Below are 24,299 nucleotides of genomic sequence, written 5' to 3'. Positions count from 1 at the left end.
TTTCTTCAGACATATGGCAGACTTGAATTAATCTTTTCTTGCATACAAAGCCCTAAAACAGGTGAGGTGGAGATCCCCCCACTGGCTGGACTGAGATATCCTGGTCACCCTCAAGTATCTTGGATTCATCAAATACCAACAATGCACATGTAACTGTCAGAGAGACAGCCATATTGAGAGGTCATTGCATATCCTTCAGGGATCCATGTTCAGGAGAATAGCAGTTTTCTAACAGGACTTATCCTTGGAAGAAAACAGGGTTTGGTGACACTGCTGCCTTTGCCGGTGATCCAAGTAGTGGCACAACCCTAGACTGCCATAGTGATGCTTCCTTGCTGGAAGCTCTACTCCCTATGGGTGCTAACAGAAGTGACATTTTGTCATGTCATTGGCCACTGAAACTGCTCTGCAGTTGTGCACTGGCAGAAGTGCACAGATGCACAGCACTTTCAAAAGTGCCCAATCATGCAACAAATGAACCCTATAAAGTGAAGCGTCTTCATTAACTTGCGTTGGTGTGTGTGAGAGCAGAGCTGGGCTGAAGCAGCCCATCCCCATCCCTAGTGCTGTCTTCAAGATGCAGTTGGGGGGTGGGGGCAGGGTAGAAAGGGAGTTTCGTCTGGGGTTTGCCCAGCCTGTGCTGACAGCACGTCTGTCAGCACCCACTGATTGATTTTAAGGGGTCCTTGTGGATCTTCGTGCAATTCTGAGCTCCACTTCAGATAGACTTTCAGGCAAAGGAAGCATGGTGTAGGGGTCTGTGAAGGACACTTGCATAATCCTGGAATAAACCCCAACAACCAAGACCCTGCTGCGAAGACTTGTCCTTTGCCTTTGTGTCAAACACATGGAGTTATGAAAAAAAAACCTATATCAGTAGGCCAATAAACTGAACGGTTCCCAGTCACTCATGTGACTACTGGAGACATAAATGTGACTGTTGGAGGGAGAAAGTCAGGACAGAGAGAGAGACAGGCATGTGAAGGCAGTATAAAATCTAGGTGTGAGAGAAGCCACAACTAAGCATCATAAATAAATCACTAGAGAGGCTTGCAGCAGTGGGAGTGGAGAATCCAAGGATGAGGAGTGAAAAGGAAGCAGGCCCCCTGCTGCTGTTGAGAAGAAAGAGATAGGTAGAAAAGCAACGGTGATACCAGTAGGCCTACCAGAGATCAATGGGTTGTTTTATTATTAGGGGCAGAGAGAGAAAGCTCATGAGCTTGAAGAGATAGGAAGCTTTTATTTATATTTTTTGAAAGAACCCAGCCTGTAGGAGGGTTTCTGCAGCTTGAATGCTTTTATTTTGTGCCAATTACTTATACAGGGTCTGCCTTATTCCAGTAATCAGTCTAAATGCAAGTCAAACATAAAAGATTCCTAACCATGAGCTAATTGGAATGCCTTTGCAATTCAGATTTAAAAAGGTATTTGTAATAATAACTTGCCTCAGTCTGTAATGTTGTCTTATTCTCACTCTGATCTTTAAAGAGGATAGGAGTCAATATTAAACATTTATTCTGCAAGACTTTGAGTATAACCTTCCAAATGCTTGGAGCAGAAACGGATTCATTCAGGGCTTCCTCCGGGAAATGATAGAAAATGCAAGAGTTGGGAAGTGTTGGTATGTGTTGGTGACATATGGACAGTGAATATACACTGGTGATATGTGGACAGAAGGTATGTGTTTGTGTTAGTATGTGTATGAGAAGCAGAAAGCCAGAAAAAAAAGCAGAGAAGCACTGAAGATATGAGTTTTGGCAGCAAGCTAAGAGAGGGAAGTTCTTTGGAGCAGAGAGCTGGCCGGAAGCAAGACTGGGCTTCGAACAAGGACTGTGCTGCCTGTTGTTTATTCCTACTATGTGCAAGGAGACAGGACACTCTGAACTTCTCCATCTATAACCACGATTGTACCTAAGAAATACCTGACCCCATCCATTTTTGCTCCAAAGGGAAATCCAAAAAGACATCAAATACAGGCTAACTGCTCGGGTCAGAAGAGGCAACAGTATATAGTTAATTCTTATTTTAATAGAATGGGTCTCCTAAAGACATAACTTTACCTGGAAAGATATTCCATATGTTATAAGGTACAACAGCTATTACCAATAGGATAAATAATATTCCACTGCAAATCCAAGAACTCAGCAGCTAGTCTTGTGTCACGGACTCAACAAAAGGTGCCTTGCATGATAGTTAAAAGAAATATCAGATTGTCAGAAACTGGTAAAGATTATTGAAATCTATTGTGCTCCTTGGAAGACTGCATTTTAACATCCACTAACACTGGAGATTTAATTGAATATCCTTTATTACTCAGGTAATTCTAGGCACAGTTGATTAGCTGTCTTGCACTGTTAGAAGAGTATACTTTGCCTTTGAAAACTGCATATATTTCACTCTCACATGCTTCTCAGAGACTTAAGCCAGAAGCCATATGCTTAAAGTTAACTATATACTTCATGATTTTGCTGCTTTTTTGATTAAGAGAACATGAAAACCAACATGAATTAAAGAAGGTTTGCCAGAAGGGAGGGTAACTAGTATAGCGAAGGTGGTCTGAAAACTCAGTTGTTCTAATCCTGGCTTTGACACCTTTCACAAGTCATTTAAGTTCTTTGTGCTTCATCTCACTAATCAGAATAAAACACCTAAAAAATCAGAATAAAACAGGTAAAGAGTAAAACAGTGTCTTCACCTAGTTCAGAAGGTTGTTTTGTTTAATTTTATGTAATGTGTTTGGAGAGCCTCATATGAAAAGTGCTATAAATATATATATATTCTTAGCAGTATTTAATTCACTTCCTTTACTATTTCTCTGAGCCAACACATGTTGCCAGAAATGCAATACACTCTAAAAATGTCTTTTATTCTTATAACTGTCTGGATCCCAGAATTTATCTCAGCCATACAAAGTACTGCATATTGATACATCTGTGTGGTGAGTATGTGTGTATATATAGCAAAGACGATCACATGCTATTTTTCCCTACAAGAACACAGCCTTGCTCAGTGTAAAAGATGGATTGGGTTCAGCAGATGAAACAGCTGTTCAATATTTATTTTTATGCTCATTGTTTGCTGTATAGCCACATGTCTCAGATACTGCATATCATCCAACCTCTGTAGTGAGTCAGACAGGGCTCTGCCATAACTCATTCACTTGGACTACCCAACTCTGCTTCATTCACTATTCAACATACATATGTGATCACGTAATCAGAGACTGGATCATAAGGCAACTTTACATTTGTCATTTCCAAACTTCACTTTTCTGCCTTGAAGTTCTTTTAATGTAGTTTTTACATGGAAGTTGCCAGGGGTGGAAGGTTTTTTAATAACAACAATATAATCCCCAGAGTAATTACATCATGTGCAATTATTTGCTAGACAGCAATACACTGCCCTGCAGGATACGTAGGAACGATGAGGCAGAAGCCCCGAAATTGTTCCGTATGTGGCTTAACATAACATGTTGAAAGAACTAAAGCTCCTTTGGAGCCCTGCTTTCTCTTGTGTCCCATTGTGGATCACGTGCCAAATCTTGATGTCGATTTTGCATTTGGCTTTCTTAGACAAGCATCAACAGATCTGAGGTGCTAGGAGCTCATATCTTCAGTCGCCCACCTCTGATAAAGGCTCTGATAGTAGAAGGGTGATAGTATCATCTGTGTTTATTTCCTTTTCCAATGGAATGGGATTGTAAATCATCACCATCCTGACTTCTGTGAGCCTACATCATTATCACCATCAAAAGATCTGGCCTTATTTCTAACTCCTTTCATTGACTGGTGCAAACCAGAAACGATGTCTTTTGAGTTGCAACCATGTCAAAATCAGTGCATGAATCAAGGGCATTGCCTCTACAGAAAACCGCTCCAATAATATTTATTAACAATTCAGATATGTTTATAGAAGAACAGACAATGACAGAGTGGTTTAAATGATTACTGCCATCCAAGAGACCATTTGTATCCCACAGGGACAGAAAAACAGCCACTTCTGGTGGAATGGGATGCAGAAGGCACTGTGAGGGTAGAAGAAAGTAAAGGCCCCAATTTTGCAATGACTTATACGTGTGCTTCACTTTACACATATGATTAGATGCAGCTGAGATCAGCAGAACCTGGACTGAAACAGGATTGCTGGCACGCAGGGTGGAGGCCTAAGTAAAACAATGGTATGCCACATTCACTGTTTAAGAAATAAGCCTTCAAAAGGATTCAAGATGCCTCCACGGACAGAAGGTGTCCAGCTAGATAAAAGTAGTCAGCAGACTCCTGTACACTCATAGGAATCCAGTCTCGAGTGGATGGAGCCTGTAAGAGACCTGTGAGTCCATTACAGCCTCCAATGGACTTGTGAGGCCATTATAGCCTCCGTTGCAGCCTCCTTTGAGCTAGCCAAATCTGGTTGGCTAGCTCAAATGGGTGGGGCTCACACTTTGAGATCTAGTTGTCTCAAGTTTAATCCTTAAAGATGACCCAAATGAGGGTATCGTTACAAGCAGATACTGCCTGTCCAACTGACAGTTACATATAAGATGGAATAAAGGTTTTTCTAAATCACATTAATGCAGAATACACCAGCATCGCAACAAACCCGAAAAGCTTGTACAACAGCTTGTATGACCCAAAGTAGCCTGGGTAAGTGAGACATCTTCCTAAAAGAAGGCCATGCCTGCCACTCACCCCATCTTCCATAAATACGGAGAATTAGGAAGATGCATAGATGTGCCCAGTGGGTTTCATAAATACCAGCACCAGAGTTAGCTTTTATAAATTATTCCATCACTGTGATGTTCACTCCACTGTTGTGGATTGTATCCCCCCATTGCATTTTATCCATTATTAAACCCCAGTGCTGAAAAGACTAAGATACATGAATAACTTCCCACGTGGTACGTAGTCTCTTTGAATGCAGTTGAATTGCTCACATGACATGAAATATATGCTCAAGTCTTTGCAGGATCTGGGACTTGAGTGTAAACACTTTGAGACAGGAACTGTCATATTTTTTTGCTGTAAAATACATAGCGCAATGTGACCCGTTACGCTCACTGTAATAGAAATGCTAATGGCTACTATTATTAACCTTTACCATAATGGTGTAATTGATAACGAACATGGTAGTGAAACATGATAAATATTGTAATAAATGATAAGCCTTGCTTCAACCACAAGACTGCCAAGTGCTTACTTCAGAGGATGGGGTATGGCACGTTTGGTATAGCCCAAACTTTCATGCTTACTAGTCCATACTGCCCTTTTGTTTTATGGGCTTACATATCGTACTTTATTTTGAAGCCTACAGATGCTTCAAACTGTGCCTCTCTTTGAATGTGGTGTCACGACCTACTGCCAAGGTCTTTGCTTAAGATATAGTGCAGTCATGGGCAAACAGAGACTGGCATGGGGAAGGAATGTAATTATGGATATTACTTGAGGGATTAGTGTATTAATACTACAACTTCTGTCTCAAATTTACAACTGGAATTAATTCAGATCATTTTCTAAAAAACACCAACTGAAATGGTAAATGTGGAAGCCACAGATACTTGGAAGAGGCAAGAACCTTTGCTTCACATGTGCTTTGGGAGTAGTGGAGTTTTACTTATGGAATATTGCTATTAGTTTAGTATTAGAAAGAGGACGCTTTAAAATATAAGCAATTTAATTCTAAACTAGATATGCTTTGAAGTACAGTGATTTTCATCTACGATCATGTGGCTGCCATAAAGAAAAACTCTAAGACTAATACATTTTAACTCTAACCCTTTATACTGAAAAGAACAGGACCTTACAGAACTGTCAGTCTTTACTTGGGCCTAATCCACTGCAATAGGGATGAGTGGGCTAATCAGCTCAAAAGGGAATATATCAGTGTAATGATAAATAGCAGAAGATGATCAATTTTCAAGTGGGATGGGAATAATCATTTGCCTTAGTTGATATCATTAGGTTCCAAATTTGTGATTTACCAATCGTCTTATTTACTGCAGGTGTGAAAAACTTGTATTTGAAGTCATATATTTCTGAGATAGCATTAAAAAACCTAGGTGTTGTTACTTTCACTAAGAATGCATATGTGTTGCCTTTCCACGTTTCTTCTCAATTCATTTGGAGGCATCTTGTGTACACTGGATATTATTATTATATTTTATTATTCTTTTATTGCTTAATTTTTTTCAACATTTTTAAAAGGAAAAGGAAAAGAAAAGGAGTGTTTAGAAGTGTTTACTTTGTGCTGTATTAAGAACAGACCCTTCCACAGTTCTCCAAAATGGGCTAGATTAATAATAAACTGGGAACATCTGTAGAGCAACTCTTCTCTAAGTCAAGACTGGATAAAAAGAAAAATCAATGGCTCAGGGTTAAACATGGAAATTAAAAAGTGATCATTTTGGTCCATTACTCATCACAATAGGAAAGAGTGAAATCCACCTTAGGCATGTACTATTTTACAGATCAGCATGTGTGAATAGAATGAGGAATGCAAGAAAACTTTGAATTGTTTTTTAGTTGCAGTGCACTCTCTGTAATTACTGAAAGTTAGACTTTCCATTTAGCATTTGAGGACAGCATGTCTTTGGCATTGCATCATCCTGTTGTCTCCTTCTATCCTTCCAGTGTTAACCTGTCTGTTGGCAGTTTCTCTTTTAGAGAGGCAGGACATTAAATATACTAAAACATATCTCTTCTGCATGTGCACACTTGTGTGTGTGTATCTGTAAAATAGTATAAACCTGTTCAATAAGTGTTCAACATTTTTAATATATAATCAATTCTGTTATTACTTTTTTTTTTAAGTAATGTTCTTTTCAGGGAAATTTAAAAACTCATGAAAGCGTACAAAGTTTGAAAAGAAGGAGACTAGTAACTGTTACAGACTTTAATCAGGACAAATGCTGCTGTGACTTCTATGTACACAAATCTGGAATGACACCGCTAACAGCAGTGCAATTATTCCAGACTGATACCAGTATAACCCAGAGCAGACTCCAGCCTTTATTAACTGAGAACACCTTTATTGTTGTTATTCATAATGACCAAGAACTGCTAGATACTTTATACAAGAAAATAGGAAATCCGGTGCCTAAATAGGAGTTGGGTGCGTAAGTGCCACGTTCCTGCCCTGAAAAACTACTAATCAAGGGCTCCCACTGCACAACCGCCTTCAGATGGAAATGGCGATTACTATTGTGCAAACTCCCTTTCACTTTAGTGGGGCTAATGCCCAGTCATTTTGGCAGAACTAGACATTAGTTTTACACAGTATATCCTGAAGGGAGACAGCGGGGTACAGCAGTCAGTAAGAGGTTGGGGTTAAGGGCAGTGAGGACTGCTTAGATAAGACAAGGGAAAGTATAGGGGGTTGGGTTTTTTTTAATCTCCCTCCAAAAATTAATCCTATCACCACGTTTCAGGCATTAAACCTCTCCAACGTAAAAAGAATTAGACTAAATACTCCAATTACTTTTTAGGTACCTGAGAGCAGCGCAGAGTTCAAGTATACAATGCTCTTAAAAATACTGCTAAATTAAAGGCTATAGCTGAAAAAAGGGTGTTACAGCACATTATGTTTTACAGGCTACGGGTTTAAAGCCTAACATGAGTTACTTTTAACTAGAAACTTAATTTAGTATGGGGCAAGGTTTTCAAAGCGAGGCATGCACAAGCACCAGATAGGCACAAGCAAATCAAGTATTAGTGAGCAAACCAGGGCAGTTCAGCTCCTAACCTGACCATGTGATGACCCGCTTTTAACACACACATCTGGCGTTTGCTTGCATAAGCCAGGAGCACACAAATCTTGCTCCGTGCCTACGTTTGAAAATCAGGCTGCAAGAACACTGTGTGGTCTGATATTTAATGCTAAGTGATTGAGCCAATAATTGCAGTTTCAGTAAATTGGGGATGGGGGTGGGGGGGGGGGGGAGACTGTTTATGAATAATAATTCCAAATCAGTTACCTTGACAATTTGAGGACTGCAGCACAGTTTTTACAATTCATGAGTTTTCCTTCTTTTTTAATAAACATTTCTTACTCGCAGCATTGTCACAAAAATGAGTGCAAGCGCCATACTCAATATTTTTTCCTCCTGGCAAATAAGTACGACAGAAAGACACATTCTTGCCTTCTTATGCTTTTGCCAAGCCACAACCACAAGCCATCATTACAATCCCAAAATGCTTTTGGCAGTTTTGATGTGAAATGCATCACACATGGGGTAAAATGTATTGGCCCATTTATGTAGGCTTCGGTCCAGCAAATCACTTAAGCACATCCTTAACTTTATAAGTATGTGACTATTTTATTTAAGTCAATAAAACCACTCACACCTTTAAAATTTAGCAAGTGCTTAAGTGCTTCAGGACCATGGGCTTTTATGTTTGGAGGTAGCCACATCTAACTGGTCCTGAGATTCAGAAGCGAGAGATGTTTTCCCTCTTTCTATTGAATATTAATAATTTTGACAAAAGTATTCAAAGAAAACACTGTAATGAAATGTTATGCTATTGTGGATCCTGTCAAATGCCGGGTAGAAAAATAAATTGATGAAGAATTTGATGAACGAAAGCAGCCAGGGTGTTGAGACCGCCACCTATCAAATCAACCAGCATTGTCTCATCGTTTCCCTTTGTTCCCCGATCTGTCTCCACTTCTTGCTGGTTTTTTTATGCTCAGATCCTAAGTTCTCTGGGGCAGGGACCATCTTCGTTGTTCTGCATTCGTAGAGCGCCTCCCAGAGTCCTGGTTGCTGATGGCGGTGCTCAACAACAACCACCAGAAGGCTTCTAGGAAATCAAGCAGCCAAAGGACAGGAACATAACACTGAAGATGAAGATCCCATCTTCATTAGACAAAAAATGAAATGTGTACAAATCATCGTGTATACTTCACCCGATGGCAACTGTTTGGATATGGGGGTCATGTCTGGTTGTTTGCTTTGTTTCAGCTGCATGTATGGGTTGCATATTTTATTTGATATGCGCTAACAGTTCTGACCTAAATCGCAGAGTGGATTTAGTGTCCAGGAAAGATGCCAAATTGACAAAACCGACAGCAATATTTGTCACGTGGCAGGAACGACTTACCACCCTGCCAACCTGCCTTGGCCTTGCTGTGAGTGAACCTCTGAGGAGTTCAGATGCTGGTGAGTCATCAGCCCTTCTGGAGACACAGCAGACAAAGGGTGACAATGGAAAATTACACCCCTCTCATTTCTTGCAGACCCTAATTATCTCTTAATGGACATAAGTTGGATTTATACCAGTGATCAGCTCTTCAGAGACACTCAAGTGCCAGGTCAACAGAAGATGAGGGGGTAGTGGTTAAGCTGGAATTAAAACAAGGAAACTCAAGGTCAAAATAAAAGAATCAGCTGGCACAATTTTTTTACCCCAATCTAAGTCTGTTCTGTTTCCATCTCTTTGACCATGGGGAAGGACATATACTGACATTGTCAACGATGAAAATCTCAGGAATTCAATCCTGGCCTCAGTGGGGCCACTGAGAACTTTGCCATTGACTTCAATAGCTCTAGGATTTGCCTGGAGTATTTACTTGCCCCCATTCACGAGTTGTCCGATTTCTGTTTGTCTCTGACTCAACAAGCCTGGGTTTTTATGAGAAATACTCTTTTTTTATAATACCAGCAGAGCCCATACATTGCTCTTCTCATTTGGATCAAGACGACAGCAAATACTTCTGCTAGAACCTGGAGAAGGCGAACATCTAAGATTAGCCAGAATTGCTAAAAAAACCCAAACCCTCCAAAACCCTTTTTTTTTTAAACTTTCCTTTGGCATATGGGTTAGAATTCACATCTACAATATTCTTAATGCAAAGTATAACATATCTGACATCAAGCCCAAAATAATTCACCCAGCTATTGTGGGATAGCATTTTAACTGCTAAATATTTAATTACATTAAGCAATAAGGGATTTTTTTACATAATATGACCTGTTAATAAAGCACCACTTACAGTGATGCAGGCACTACAAGAGGTCATGTTGTAATTTACTTAAATCCATCTACCAGAATATTTTTGCTACTACCCTATGCACTATGATTTGTCAATAGCATGTTTTTTTCAATATAGTTTACTATGTATTTTCCTACATATTATTTTTATGACAGGTTTTGTCTATATGCAGAGTAAAAAATACCATTCAGGATACACATATCTACCTAAGATGGTAGGAAAATGAGATATTAGGTGACGTGATTTGATAATTATATAGGATCAGGAAATTGTTTAGTTTAATCATAACACACCATGAAAATCAATGGGTACTTTGTCATAGCAGGGCTTTTAAGCAGAGTAAAGGCTGGCCAGGTAGCCTTACCTTACCATTTTCCTGACTGTTGCATATGTCACTGTGCAACTTTAACATGGTCTTAACATACTTTTGGCATTTAATTTCCTTTCTTTTTTTAAAAATGTAGGCATGTATGATGTAATCTTACCTAGGTTTTTAGAGTGTAGACTTTCATTTTGTTATATACATGTACAGTTCCTTGCCCTGGGGGACTCTGATCTTTGTCTGGAGATACGGGCTGCTATAACACTGCAAATGCATTGTAAGTAATTAAACATAGGTCAGAAAAGGTCCCTGGACCTCAAAGAGCTTCCATCTTATTGGTGACTGTGAATAGAAAGAAAGGCCATGTTTTGTGCATGTGATATGTGTGGGGGCTGTGATACAGCAGGATTCCAGTAGTTCTCCTGGGCTGTAGGTATTGCACTAGCATGATGGGATGGAAGGGGTGGGCTTTGTCTTTCTTTTTTCCCCCTCTCCCTTCTTTGAAGTAAAGTAATTAAGCAGATCTCTAGCCCTGCACAGGCATGCAGCGCCCAGCTATGCTCTGGCTGCTCCCTCTGCAGGGGTCTTTGACATCCTCTTCTCATGTTCTGCAGAATTGCACAGAGCCAGTCGCAGGCTCAGGTCCATGGTGGGGCACCCACAGGCAGGGGCACATTAAGCAACAGTTCGGTCAAGTATCTGAAGCCATACTTTGCCAGCCTTTTGCCACCCACTCTTCTGTGATAACTCATGGCAGCAGCATTATTTTCCTTCCCTGGGTTTGTGACATGAGAGGCGAGGTTCTTTTCTAGGACTCCCTGGCTGCTTCACAGGCTAAGAACAGATGTTGCATTTATCCCAGGATAAATTGTGCTTGTCCCAGAACAAAAATATCCTGGGATTGGCATGTACACACATCACCCTTCTACTCAGGGTCTAGCAAGCAGCTGAATACAGTGCTGCTTTTCCGCCATTGATTCAATGATGCAATCCTGGTACAACTTTACAGACATATTTTGCAATATCCTGAGACAAACTGTTTGTACCTCTTATCCTGGAAACTTGTTTAGGATTTATCCTGGAACAATGGGCATGGATATGTGCATGATTGCACTTTGTCCCGGGACAAATGTGACATCTGTTTGTACCCCCCAGCAACAGAAGTGTCAAATTTGCAGGGCCCCTTTGGGCTGGAGGCCGTACAATATGGCACAGTTGGTATCTAGGTTAATCCCGCCCTGTGCTCATGCCCAGCGGTGGGGTTTAGCTTCTGGAGACCCGGTGAAAAAATTTCAATGTCCAGCCCCTACACTTTAACCAAGCAACTGCACCCAAACGTGTTATAGAGCAATGAGAGCCACTGGCAGTTCGAAGCTACTTGAGACTGCAGGGTTTGCACTGCCCTAAAGCTGCAGCTTCTCATGCCTACAAATTAAGCACAGATTGGATCACACAAGAGAACTTTGCACCTTGCATGACAGAGCTTCACCATGAGCAATAGACCCGTGCACAAGAAATAAGGAAAGACACTCTGGATAACACACAGCCACCCCTCTTCTTAGCCAAAAGTTCAGATTCTCTTGGCAATAAAATGCTATCAACTTTTTTCTCTCTCAACTGCATTCATTACTTTGGATAAAGTACATCCATAAGGCCATAAAGCCATGCCGCTACGTTGGAAATTTGCCACCCGTTGTACGGTACTTTTTTTCTTTTGAACAAGCGTGTGTTGTCACTGGTCACTGAGGGGGTATATGCTGTTGCGGCTCTTTGGTTACCACAGACTGCTCATGCGGCTCCTGAGATATTCAGCACTGAGGATCACTGCTTTAGAAGGCATGTTTTAAATGGGATATTCTATGGTAGTGAACTTAATGGATAAGCTGTTTTAAGGATAAAATTATGCTAATTTCTTTGTTAGTATTAATTTACAAAGTATTCATTTCAGGATGTGCTTCTCTAACCCCCTCCCCATACCACGTTTTTATGTTTTTCTATTCACCTCTTTCCAAATGTTCATTCTACTCCCATTCCAGCTGTATCATTTGAAGTTAATACTTTGTTTGGTTTCTGTTCACATAGGCTGTAAATTTGCCTTCCCCAGGAAGCTTCCCATTTACTGAAGTTGTAATACTTTAACCACTGCTAAAAATTTTTAGCAATTAAATCTTCCACACAGTTACATTCAAAGAGTTGATTATGCAGTTTCTGTCTCAACTATGGAGTTAAATTTCCTAAAACTTTCCATGCCTCCCTGTAAAGCAGATTTTTTTTTTTTTTTTGCTGTTTTTCAACTGCATTCGTTTGGAGATAGGTTTGTTATAGCTTTATCATTCTGAACAGCTATAATTTTCCTCTCTGAAAATATTTTCTAGCTGTTGCCTCCAAACAGTTAAATTGTAATTGTATAAACAATGAAGATCTTCTCCCTATGTTAACAGAATAAGGAGCATCAAGCGCCTTTTACTTAGTATTTAAAACCCAGGGGTGAAAGGGTTGTATTCATCTACTAGACACACCCAGCTACATGCACTCATTTTACTTCATTACACTAGTTTATGGAAAACAGAAATGTTCAGACTAATGGAATATGTCCCTCTCCTCCCTGCCTCCTAAAAGCCTAAATAAGATTTTCACAACATGGTGCCAATTTCTGAGCCGGTACAGTGATTATATATATACACAAACTTGTGGCATAAGTTCCAAAGCATCATTACCTATTCTTCCAAATACCTATTCTGCCCCTAGTTCTGACTTAATAAAGCAACAGTAACTACACTGAAGTCATGCAATGGTAAAAATGACAGGACAAGAGGATAATTTCTCTGTGTCTTACTGGTTGGAAGGAGCTGAAATGGCTGTGAGATGTCAGCTTTTCAGCAATGCAGTAGTTTGCATCCACAACACAATGTTAAAGCCCAGACTCTATACAATGTTGTTTTGTTGACACCCGCTCCCCCAAAAACCTGGCCTGAATCTGAAAAAGTCACCGTGCATCACTACGGATTAAAATTACAATTAAAACAAATCCCTTAGGTTCCACCAACCGACCAACATACCTGCATATACACATACACGTACTTTACTAAGTGAAAGCCATCTGGGGTTTCTAATCTGCTAAACACACTCTTGATACTGTTGAGCCAACAACCAACTAGCCGCACAGCAGTTCCTCCTCTCAATAGATTCAGTGACTGCAGTGTCCCCAAGCAGGGCCTAAGCTATGTCCTTTCCAAGCCAAGCTGAAAGCAACCCTTCTTTTGCAACTATGCCTCTGCCTTGCTCCCTCCCTCTGTTATCATTTACTGAGTCCAAGTCGCTGAAGATGGTGGAAAAGGGCAAAAATGCCCCTGGACCCAACACTCCCCTCTGCTTTACACTAGCAGAAACCCGGCCCTCTCGTTTTCTCACTGAGGAACGGGGCCTGTCGGCCCGTGACACCCCCGCAGGCTCCTCGCGGGAGTGGGGCACCTCGCCGTGCGCCTTGTCAGCCGCGGGGACGGGCCGCGGGGAGTGCGCAGCTCTGCCGTGCGTGGGCCGAGTGGCAGAGCCGCGGGGCCCCCGCGACTCCCAGGGCCGGGCTCGATCCTGCAGCCCCGTGCGAGCCGAGCCCGTCGTCCGCGCCGTGCAAACGCGGGGCAGGGCCGCGGAGCCCCTGCGGGGAGCTGCGGCGGGGCTCCTCTCCCGCCGCCGGGGCCCCGCGCCCCCACCCGGCGCCCGCTGCCCCCGGGAGCCGAGCCTTACCGGCCCCGCGCCGCCTTGGGCTCCGCAGGGCCCTTGCCCGACGGCGGCGGCCGCCGCCTCTGGCCCGCCGCGGCGGCCGCCCGGCTTTAAAGCCTACCCCCGGGCCGGGCGTGTGTCCCCGCTGCCCGCCTCCGTGGCCGCTGGATCAGCCCCCTCGAGGCCAAGCCGCCGTCCAGCCGCGGCCCCGGCGCACTTGCCGCCCCGGCTCTCGGGGCAAGGAGCCGCGAGCACACGCACGCCGGGCAGCTCGCCGCCCCGGGGGCCGGCCGGCAGCAGGGCCCGCGCCCCTGCCCCGGGGTTGCCGCTGGGGAGCTGGGCAGCTGCAGGACACCGCGAAAGTGGCCGGCTTGGCGGGTGCGGGTCAGGGAAGAGCTGGGCAGGTGCTTTCCAAGGGGGCAAACACCGCTCGTGTCCCCGCGAGCCCAGCTGCTGCCCAATGCTGCCCCCCCCGCCGGCGGGGGCCCGCAGGATCGGGCCCTCGCCCGGAGCCCGGGCCCGAGCTCGGGGCGGGGCGGGCGCGGGGATGCAGCGGGCGAAGACGGACTAGTTGCGAGTGCCGGGCGGGGGGACACGCACGAGGAGCAGCTCGCCGGGGCAGCCCCGGGCAGGGCTCCGAGGCAAGGCGGGGCCTTCCCGGGCGGCGAGACGAAGGGGCCGGGGCTTGGCAGCCTGTGCGGGGTGGAGGGCAAGGGGGGCCAGGCGCGGCGCGCCGCTCCCACGCTCCCTCTGGCCCAGGCACGGGACTGCGGGGTCGCCATCCCCCGCCGGCGCCGGGGAGCGGAGGAAGCGCCCCCCACGCCGGGTGCAGCCCCTGCCCCCCAGGGCCCTGCCGCGAGTGGGGGCGCGGGCTGGGGCGGGTTCACCCCTGCGGGAGCAGGGCGGACCCGGGCCCCGGCGAGGCTGGGCTGAGCTCCCAGCCGATGGGCAGAGCCCGGGGGCGAGCGGGGGCCCCGAGCCGGCAGCCCGGCCCCGCAGAGCCCTTTCCAGAGGCCCCTTCCCCGCAAACCCGAGTTCAGCTCATCGCCCCCTTACCAGCAACACGCACAGCCCCGCGTGGGCTCTTTCGAAAAGTCGCTCGGGACCGTCTGTGCCCGTGGGGCTGGGACGGGAACTTCAGCTCGTCACACCTTTTGGTGTACACGCACACACACACACATTGGTTACATAAACACACACTATATATCTGTAAAATCTCTATGTATACACACGCATACATATATATACACACATATGAATATAAACATACGCACACTTGGGAGATATCTATATCTATACCCGAAGTGCTTGTGTCTGTGCGCGCGTCCGAAGTGTATGGATATATCTACATGAATAGATCTATAGATTTGTCTATATGTATCCAAATATCTATATATATCCTACACCCAAAGTGTATGTGCGTGCGTGTTTATATATATATATAAAATATATACACACGCAATACACATGCAATGTGTGTATTATACTTCGTGAATTATATAATACACACACGCATACACGTGCACTTTGAATCTATCTATCTATACACACACAGACGGAGACACAATATAGATATCTATCTCTATATGTACCCAAAATGTATGTATATGCGCGTGTGTGTGCGTATAATATATGTAGCTCCATACCCAGTTTGGATACCCACACACGCAAACACAAGCACTTCGGCGCTGTATCTGTATAGATGTATGCATGCATGTGTACGCACACGCACACTTCGGATAGTCTGTACCGTGCAAATCTACCCGCCTGCTCCCGCAGTGCAGACTGCGGGACACCCCCGGCGCTCTGCTCGTTGCACTCGGCGTCACAGCCCTCCGTCCGCGGCATGCGTGTCCGGGGCGTTTCACCTGAGCGGGGAAAGTTGGCAACAGTCCCCCTCCGCCCTGAGCTGCTGCCACTCGGACTGCACGCGGAGCCCGAAACCCGGCCTCCGCACTGGAAACCATTTGGGAGCCGCTCCTCCGGTCCCGGCCCCTCCATCTCTCCTGCCTTCGCTCCCGGGCGCCGTGGTTTCAAAATGGCACGGCTCCCGGGGCCGGCCGGCCGGCAGGCGGCGCTGCGCACACGCGCATCCTGCCGGCCGGCGCGGAGCCGGGGTCGGCGGAGCCGGTCGCCGCAGCAGGCCCCGGCCCCGGCCCCGGCGCCTCGGCCACGGGCAGCTGGTCCCACATGCACGTGTGGCAGGCACCCTGTCCCGGGGCCGGGGCGAGCAGCCTGGCGGAGGCCCCCGCTGGCAGCCCCCCGGAGCGGGGGCGCTGGCGGGGAGGCCGGCCCGTCGGGGATTGCGCGGCGGTGCTGCTCCCACGCAGGGACACTGAGCGGCCGGCGACTCCGGGCGGGGCGGCTCGGACACGGCCGCAGGCCTCGCCGGCAAGCTTGCGCGGCTGCCGCGGGCAGCTGGGGCCGGGGGTCCCGCTCCGGCCCCGCGGCAAGGGCGAGCGGCGCCGGCCCCGCGGTGCGGCCGCCTCCAGGCCGACGTGGCTCCCGCAGCTGGGGCGGGCAGCGGCATCGGAGGGGCCGGAGCTGCGCTGCCCGGCCCGAGCGGGGGCCTCGGGCCGGGCCGGAGCAACCCGGCCTCGGCGCCAGGGGCGGCCGGGCGCCTGGGCCCGCGCGGGGGACGAGGGGAGGCTCCCGGGCGGCTCCGGCGGAAGGGGGACAAAGATGGTATCGGCGTAGCTAAGCTCGGGGAAAGCTGTCAGGAGAAACGCCGGGGGGGACACGGGAAACCGTGATTCAAAGGACCCCGAGCCCAGCAGCCACAGGAGGCCAAACCCCAAGCCCGGACACACGTGCGCCGGGGTGCGGGGCTTTTTGCGGCAGGCGCAGGTAGCTGCAGGCTGCGGCTGGGCTCAGCTTTCCTCGCACAGTCGTGAACGCGCAGATCAGCGCTACGGACCTTTCCCACAACTCCCCGGGCTGGGGATCTAGGAAAGAAAACTATAGCGGTCCAGACCGCCACATCCCGGGGACAACGCGGGTCATCAGCACCCTGCCGACAAAAACAAAAAGCACTCGCGTAAATACTTATTCACTCATCCGCAATATTTAAGTGCCTGTATATGACATTATACACGGCGAGGATATTCGCCCAGCGCGTCCATATCCGCACATTAGATCTCCGCGGAGCCTGCATCGATGCGTGCAGACGTTACGCGGCGCGCACAAATGCGGCCGTTTCTATTTGTTGTTATCTTGAAAATATCAGCTGGCCGGCCCCGGACAACTTTTTAACGCTGAAGGTGGAGGGAGGGGGGAGGATTAACTCGGCAGATAGTAGGGGGCAATCGCGTGTGTAGTTCTCGCTATCTTCCTGTACCGACTTCAGGGGGTTTTAAGGCTAGAGAGAAAATGGATATTTTTATTTAAAAGCAGAGGGGGAAGGAAGTACAAGAATAAAAGCAGGGAAGACCAGACTCCCGTTGCAACCCCCCCCCTCCCCAGTTCAGCAGCAACAGTCATTGACATGAGTAATTCTGCATCTTGAAGATAAATGACACCGCGGCGTAATAGATTTAAAGCGCGCCAGATTTTTTTTTTTTTATCATTAATTGTAAATGTGCAAAATACCTGCTGGTACTTCACTTTAGAAGAATGTAATTGGCAAAAATAGGAGGCTGATGAATAGATAATAGATCCTTAACTACCAATAAACAGTAAGCAGCAGCCAACAGCATTCGGCCGTGATCATCATTATGCCGCCGCGCCAGCCAATGGGAGCGCGAGAACTCGGCCCTAAAATCATCCCGGAACCCAGAGGTAATCGCGAAAATCCGGACAGGGCCGGAGCTGCGCGGCTCTGGCCGGCTCCGCGGGCTGCCCGCGGCTTCCCGGCGCCGGGGTGAAGGGCAGGGCAGGGAGGCTGCAGCAGTCCCGGCTCCCCGCTGCCCCCGAGCAGCGAGGACCTGAGGGCGGCCCTGCCCGGGGCTCCCGCCGCAGCCGGGGAAGGGGTGCCCGGGATCTGGCCCGGCGCCGCTGAATCCACCCGCGCAACTTGAGCCGGCGGGGATCCCTCCCCAAACCCTCCCGCAAGGCGCTGCCCTGCTGCCTACCTGGGGGCGCAGGCGGCGAGGGGAGGCCGGGGGCGGCGGGAGGGGCCGGGCCGGGCCGGGGCCGCGCAGACACACGCGCCGCCCGCGCGCCAGTCCGCTCCGCTCCGGGATCCAGCCCTCCAGGATCCCCGCGCCCCGCTCGCCTCCCCTCTGACGCACTTTAAAGAGTCTCCCCCTTCCACCTCGAGGCGAGTAATAGCGACCAATCATCAAGCCATTTACCAGGCTTCAGAGGAAGCTGTTGATGTGATCCCCGCGCTAATTAGGCGCATGCACTAGGCGCCCGCCCGCCCGCCCGCCGGCGCGGGGACCGCGCACCTCCATGGACCGTCTCTGGACGTAGCGGCGCGACGGGAACTTCTGCCGGCAACTCGGGGCGGGCCCCGCCGCTCCGGCCGCTGCGCCCAGCCCCTGGATGAGTGCGCCGCTGCCTCGGCCAGGCACCCGCTCCGGCGAACTTCCCCGGCCCCGGCCCCGGCCCCGGCCCCGGCTCCGGCGGCGCAGCGCGGGCCGCGGCCGTCGGGCAGCATGTTCCAGCCCGCGCCCAAGCGCTGCTTCACCATCGAGTCGCTGGTGGCCAAAGACAGCCCCCTGCCCGCGTCCCGCTCCGAGGACCCCATCCGGCCCGCGGCGCTCAGCTATGCCAACTCCAGCCCCATGAACCCCTTCCTCAACGGCTTCCACTCCGCCGGCCGCGGCGTCTACTCCAACCCGGACTTGGTGTTCGCGGAGGCCGTGTCGCACCCGCCCAACCCCGCCGTGCCCGTGCACCCCGTGCCCCCGCCCCACGCCCTGGCCGCGCACCCGCTGCCGTCCTCCCACTCCCCGCACCCGCTCTTCGCCTCGCAGCAGCGGGACCCCTCCACCTTCTACCCCTGGCTCATCCACAGGTACCGGTATCTGGGCCACCGCTTCCAAGGTACGTGCCCCGCCGCGACACCGACACGCGGGGGCCCGGGCGCGGGGGTTGGGCGGGCTGCGGGCAAGCGGTCGTTTGCAACCAAAACACGGGCCCCGGGAGCAGCGCCGCAAGTTTCCCGCGGGGCTTCCCGGGACGAGGCCGAGCCCCTCCGCCTCGGGCCTGCCCGGCCGGCCCCGACCGCCCCTCGCCCGGCTTTCGTTGCCCTTCCCCGGCCCGGCGCAGCGCGGGGCTCCCCGTGCTCCCCTGCTCCGGGGCCGGCAAGGGGCGAGCAGCGGCGGGGGGGCGGGGAGGTCTCCGGCCTCTCCTCGCTGGCTGCCGGGCGCCGCTCGGCCGCGGAGGCCGCGGTGCAGCGGGCCGGGCCTGCCACGCACTTCGGGGCACCGTCCCCCCCACCTCTCGGCGCGGGGCAGGCGATGCCCCCGCTCCCCCCCACCCCGTGCCCCGCTTCCTCCGGGGGCAGGTTCCCTCCCCGCGCCGTCCCGCCCGCTCCCCGCACCCAGCCGCTTCCCGAAGGGAAAGATAAATAAAAAAGCCAGCAAGGGTGGGGGTGGCGGGGAGAGTTGTCCTTATTTATTTACTTTTTAAAAAGTCCCCCCCCCCCCGCAGTCCAGTTCAGCGAGGCGGCTGCCGCCCTCCCGGAGCAAAATGCCAGGTTTCCCCGCCCGCAGCATCGGTCCCAGCGCGGGCTGCCGAGGCCGGGACAGCGGCGGAGGCCTGCTCCCGGCCACCCGGGGCGGCTCCTCAAGGGCCGGCCGGGGGGAGTGGGCCCTCCTCTTTATTTGGCTCGGCTCCCTGGCGAGCGGGGCCCCCGGGCCCGTGCAGCCGCCTTGGGCCGGCCGGGCGGCCTCTCGCGGGGCCCCGGGAGCGGCCCTGGCTTCCCCGCGCGGGTTTGAGCCCTCGGCCCTCCCCGGGCCCTGCAGCGAGGGCAGTGAGCAAAGGGGCCCCCGCCCCCCGGCAGAGCAGCGCGGGGCTAATGTGTGCTCTTGCCCCGTCGGCCAGGGAACGAGACGAGCCCGGAGAGCTTCCTCTTGCACAACGCCCTGGCCAGGAAGCCCAAGCGCATCCGCACCGCCTTCTCGCCGTCCCAGCTCCTGCGGCTGGAACATGCCTTCGAGAAGAACCATTATGTCGTGGGAGCGGAGAGGAAGCAGCTGGCGCACAGCCTCAGCCTCACGGAAACTCAGGTGAGAGGAGGCGCAGCGCCCCGTCGGGTTTGCCCCGCCGCGCCCCGCGAGGCCTGGCGTGGAGCAGGGGGCTCCTCGGCCGCGGCGGGGCTGAGTTGCGCGAGCACTGTCCCGCGGCTGCCCGCGCTGTTCGGGGTCAAGCCTGGCGCGGGCGCGTGTTGCGCGTGTGTCTGCTCGGCCCCGGATGGATTATTTAGCGCGCGGGTTTCTGCGCTCGGCTTCTCCCGAGCTGCATGTCTCCTTCTCCTTGCTGTGGGTGCAGGGTTTGGCGTACATATTTTTTCTCCTCCCTGCCTGAGGGACGTGTCCCTGCTACAGTATGTGGCACTGTACTGGGGGGGGGGGGATAACCCCCAGCCGCAGCCTGGTTCAAAGTTCTCCGTAAACAGATGGGATTAAGTTGTAACACTTCCCCCCCCCTTTTCGGGGGGAAGCAATAAAGAGGTTGGGGCTTTTGTTTTAAAATGTCTGGCTAACAAAACAAGACAAAGGGATCGCCACTTTTATGAGGTTCTCGGAACAAGGGACCGGTCACAGGCTTATTTCCAGTGGCAAAGCTGTATTTAAGGTGGTCTTTGTCCCGTCTGATTCCGAAGCTGCTTGGGGTCTTTTGTCCAGATGTCAAACCCCCGGTTCCCTACAAACGAGCTCGCTCTGGGGAGATCAGCGGGCAGAAATGAACCGTCCTCCCCTTCAATTAGCAAACTAAAAGCAAATTAAACTCACCCCTTGTTCCCCGCTCAGCTTTTTAATGGGGGACTTTAGGAGAATATGAAAATGCGGCGGAGCTGTGTGTCTGGCACCGCCGCGCTCTCTTCTGAAGAGGCAGCGAAGCGGGTTAAACCAGCTTATTAAAATGCTCCCGTTCCCCTTTCCCCCCCTCGCTGGGGCCTTTATCAGGCACTTTCAGACAGAACCAGAGTTTAAACTGCTTTTAAAAAAAAAAAGAAAGAAAAAGCAAAAGGACCCGTGTTTACCTTTGGCCGCTCCGAGGAGTGTGGCCAGCTCTCGAGATAACTTCGGGATCAATACTATCTGTAATTAAACGACTCCAGTAATCTGGGCTCTGGTTAAGTCAGATTTATTCGACTCGGAGCAAATTCAGAGAGGCATTTCCTACGGCACTGGAAGGGGTTTTGCCTGAGCGCGATCGCTCGCCGGCAGCCCCTGCGGGACGTGCTGCGGGCCCTTCGTTTTGGGGAGGCGGCGGCGAAGATGCCATCTCCTTCCCTGAGCCCCTCTCGGAAGAGGAGCGGCCCGGCCCGGCTGGCAAGGCGCGCATTCAGGCGGCAAAACAAAACGCCGAAATCTTCCTTTTCGAGGGGGTTGAAGCACTTTCGCTTTCGCGCGCGCAGGGCGTGGTGGGTGCACCTGGCCGGTGCGGGACCCCCGACACGCGGGGAAAGGGCCCGCTGCAGAAAGGCGGGCGGGCGCCCTGGGAAGGGGAAGCCCCCCTCGCCCCGCCACGGCTGCGGCGTGGGGAGGCTGGCGGAGGATTTGCAGCTGATGGTAGCCTTGATGGCTGTGTCGGCGGGCGTGATGCGAAGTGCGTGTGCGGAGACGAGTGTGTGCCTACTAGCTCCGCAAGTCGCGGCTCTCTGTGTCTGTGCAGAGGCGCGCACACGCGCATGTGTATGGACGTGCATGTGTAACCTCCGCGGGCACAAGCAAGCTGGAGGCAGACAGATGTGTGCGCGTCTGCCTCTGGGTGTAGGCAGTGTGTGGACACGCACGCAGTCCCGGACCCCTTTTTCATTGCATTTGGCACTTAGTAGACGGGACACACGCATCACCCCCCGCATCCACTGGTCCTTACCGAGGGAGCCCGCGCAAGGAGCGCCCAGCCAGCTAACCCCCGCCTTCGTCTCCCCTCCGCAGGTAAAAGTATGGTTTCAGAACAGAAGGACAAAGTTCAAGCGACAAAAGTTGGAAGAGGAAGGGTCAGACTCACAACAGAAGAAAAAAGGGACTCATCACATTAACCGGTGGAGAATTGCCACCAAACAAGCCAGCCCAGAAGAAATAGACGTCACTTCAGACGACTAAGACCTGGCGCTGGGACTTTTCCGACGAGCAAACAAAACAAAAACCCAAGTGTCGCAGGATCACACACCGGGAGAGCGGCGTGCGGGGGAGAGGCAGAGGCTTCATCAAAATGCAGTTCTCGTCTAGGAGGCAGCTGAGAGAGGCGCGGAGCGAGAGGTCCAAAATGTGGCATTGCTGGCACAGCTCTGGCAAAGGGGGATCTGTCAGTCAAAACCTATCCACCGAGACACGATGATTGACAGGTATTCCGTTTCTCGCAGTCCACTTTTAAAATCCAATAACGACAAAAAAAAATTAAAAGAAAAAACCCCCAATATATATAGATATATATACACAACCCCCCCCCCAACACCACCTAACAGGACATTTTTTTGCACTTCACAGTTTTTTTTCCCAGCCTTTACAAATGCCGTGCACAGTCCAAATCCACACCTGTTTCAGAAACTTGAATTGCATGTGTTTAAAAAAAAAAAAAAGGAAGAAAGAAAGAAAAAGCCGTTTGGGTTTTTTTTAAAACGGTTCCTAAAGACAGAAATGAATTGTATTTTTTTTTCTTTTTAAGACAGGTTCTGTGTGCTTTTTAATTTTATTTTACGAGAAATGTGCAGTCTGTAAACATTTTATGATAACTTCTGGCGTCAAAGTGATTGTGAAAGCTAAATGAAGTAGCAGTAACTAAACATAGTGTTCCTTCCAAACGGACAACGCGGGGAGGTGGGCGGGAGGGAGCGGAGGGGTGGTTATGACTTTTTGCTGCAAAAACAAAAAAACAAAAAAAATCCCCCAATTAAAAAAAAAATATATATATATATACCCCATGGTGCAACTTAATTAATATTTTTTAAATCCGATGGCCACTGTTCGGTGGTGCCGGCTCTTAATTGGCAGGTCTTCCAAACTAGCAGTATGCAGGAAAAAGGACTCGATCTCGAGGATTGATCAAAAATGGCCATTTTCATTGGGGGCAAGTTTCAAGCACTGAGCTTATAATATTCCAAGATCATAGAGCTACTAAAAACAAGTGACAAATGTTTCCTTAATGTCTTCTATACCAGAATGTAAATATTTTTGTGTTTTGTGTTTAATTTGTTAGAATTCTAACACACTATATACTTCCAAGAAGTATGTCATTGTCAATATTTTGTCAATAAAGATTTATCAATATGCCCTAAATTTTTTTTAAGCCATATTTTTTCAGGGTTTGCAAATCCGTAGGTCCCCCAGATTTGGGGGGGGGACCGTATGGACTTCAGGCCATAAACATCTCTGCTCCTTTCGATGCCATTGCTCAAGCGGGGGGCGCTGATTTGATGCCTTCACTCCATCCCTTGTAAACAACGCTTAGAAAATAACCCACGGGCGTCAATTTATGTAGATTAAAACAAAAAAAGAGTCTCATGCGAAGTTTAGATTTTTTTTTAAATGAAAAAAATTGAAAATGATCCGTTTGCAGCTTTTTTTGGGGGCGGGGGGGAGATCAGGCATTTTATTTATTTATTTTTTTGCTAGATTCCTGACTTTTTCAACCAAACAGCCTATGGCGGTTGTGTGCGGGTTTCTTTGTGTTTTATGTTGAGATGAGGGTGCGGGAGTTGGTGCCGTGCCTCCGGAGCGGGAAGTACCTTTGTCCAGGGGGCCGATTCTGCGGACATCGTTAAAGCTGTAGCCCGGGGGGGGAGGGGAGCTGCAACCAATGCTCAGGAAAGGAGCTGGTTTTCTGGGGGTACACAGTTGTTTTTTCATGCTTCATTTGCTCTTTAGCCTGATAGACTGCATTAATCAGTTTTATTTCCATTGATAGAGAAACCTCGTCTGCTCTGTTCGAGCTACAAAGAATCCTGCAAGCTTTTGTGAAAGTGCAAATCAGTTTAGGCAATTATCATACCAGGAATATGAAGGGGAAAGAGGAGGCATTGCCCAGTGGTCTCCTTTAATCTCTTAATCCGTGGATCCAGGGGGGCTAGTTGGACATAATTTAGGACAATCTGACTACCCTTTACACTGTGATAAGGCGAAGTTACAATGGATCGCGAAAATACGAGCTTTGT

The 24,299-nt window shown here is 49.5% G+C and overlaps 2 protein-coding genes across 3 annotated transcripts in view; one reads left to right on the top strand and one right to left on the bottom strand.

The window, feature by feature from the left end:
• Positions 1–18,309, bottom strand: part of LOC149860080 (uncharacterized) — a 73,102-nt gene extending 54,793 nt beyond the window's left edge. Inside the window, exons 1-2 of the mRNA XM_090058732.1 lie at positions 17,695–18,309; positions 15,756–16,726 (exon numbers count right to left, since the gene is read on the bottom strand). Coding sequence (XP_089914858.1) covers positions 15,756–16,726; positions 17,695–18,309 — 1,586 coding nt within the window. The remainder of the gene's footprint in view (positions 1–15,755; positions 16,727–17,694) is intronic.
• EMX2 (empty spiracles homeobox 2) lies at positions 17,906–23,424 on the top strand. Of its 2 annotated transcripts, XM_090057300.1 has the most exons (3): positions 17,916–19,018; positions 20,021–20,205; positions 22,084–23,424. In XM_090057300.1, exons 1-3 carry the CDS (start codon positions 18,628–18,630, stop codon positions 22,249–22,251), a joined length of 744 nt encoding a protein of 247 aa, XP_089913426.1. In that variant the 5' UTR covers positions 17,916–18,627; the 3' UTR covers positions 22,252–23,424. The 2 variants fall into 2 exon arrangements, with proteins under 2 accessions (XP_089913427.1, XP_089913426.1); XM_090057301.1 differs by lacking the exon at positions 20,021–20,205 and having other exon boundaries at positions 17,906–19,018.
• The last annotated feature ends 875 nt before the right edge of the window (positions 23,425–24,299 follow it).

The sequence above is a fragment of the Crocodylus siamensis genome, chromosome 7 (genome assembly GCF_052110815.1).
Source record: "Crocodylus siamensis isolate JL-2025a chromosome 7, ASM5211081v1, whole genome shotgun sequence".
In the NCBI taxonomy this organism is placed as follows: Eukaryota; Metazoa; Chordata; order Crocodylia; family Crocodylidae; genus Crocodylus; species Crocodylus siamensis.
This window is presented reverse-complemented; position numbering and strand designations above follow the sequence as displayed.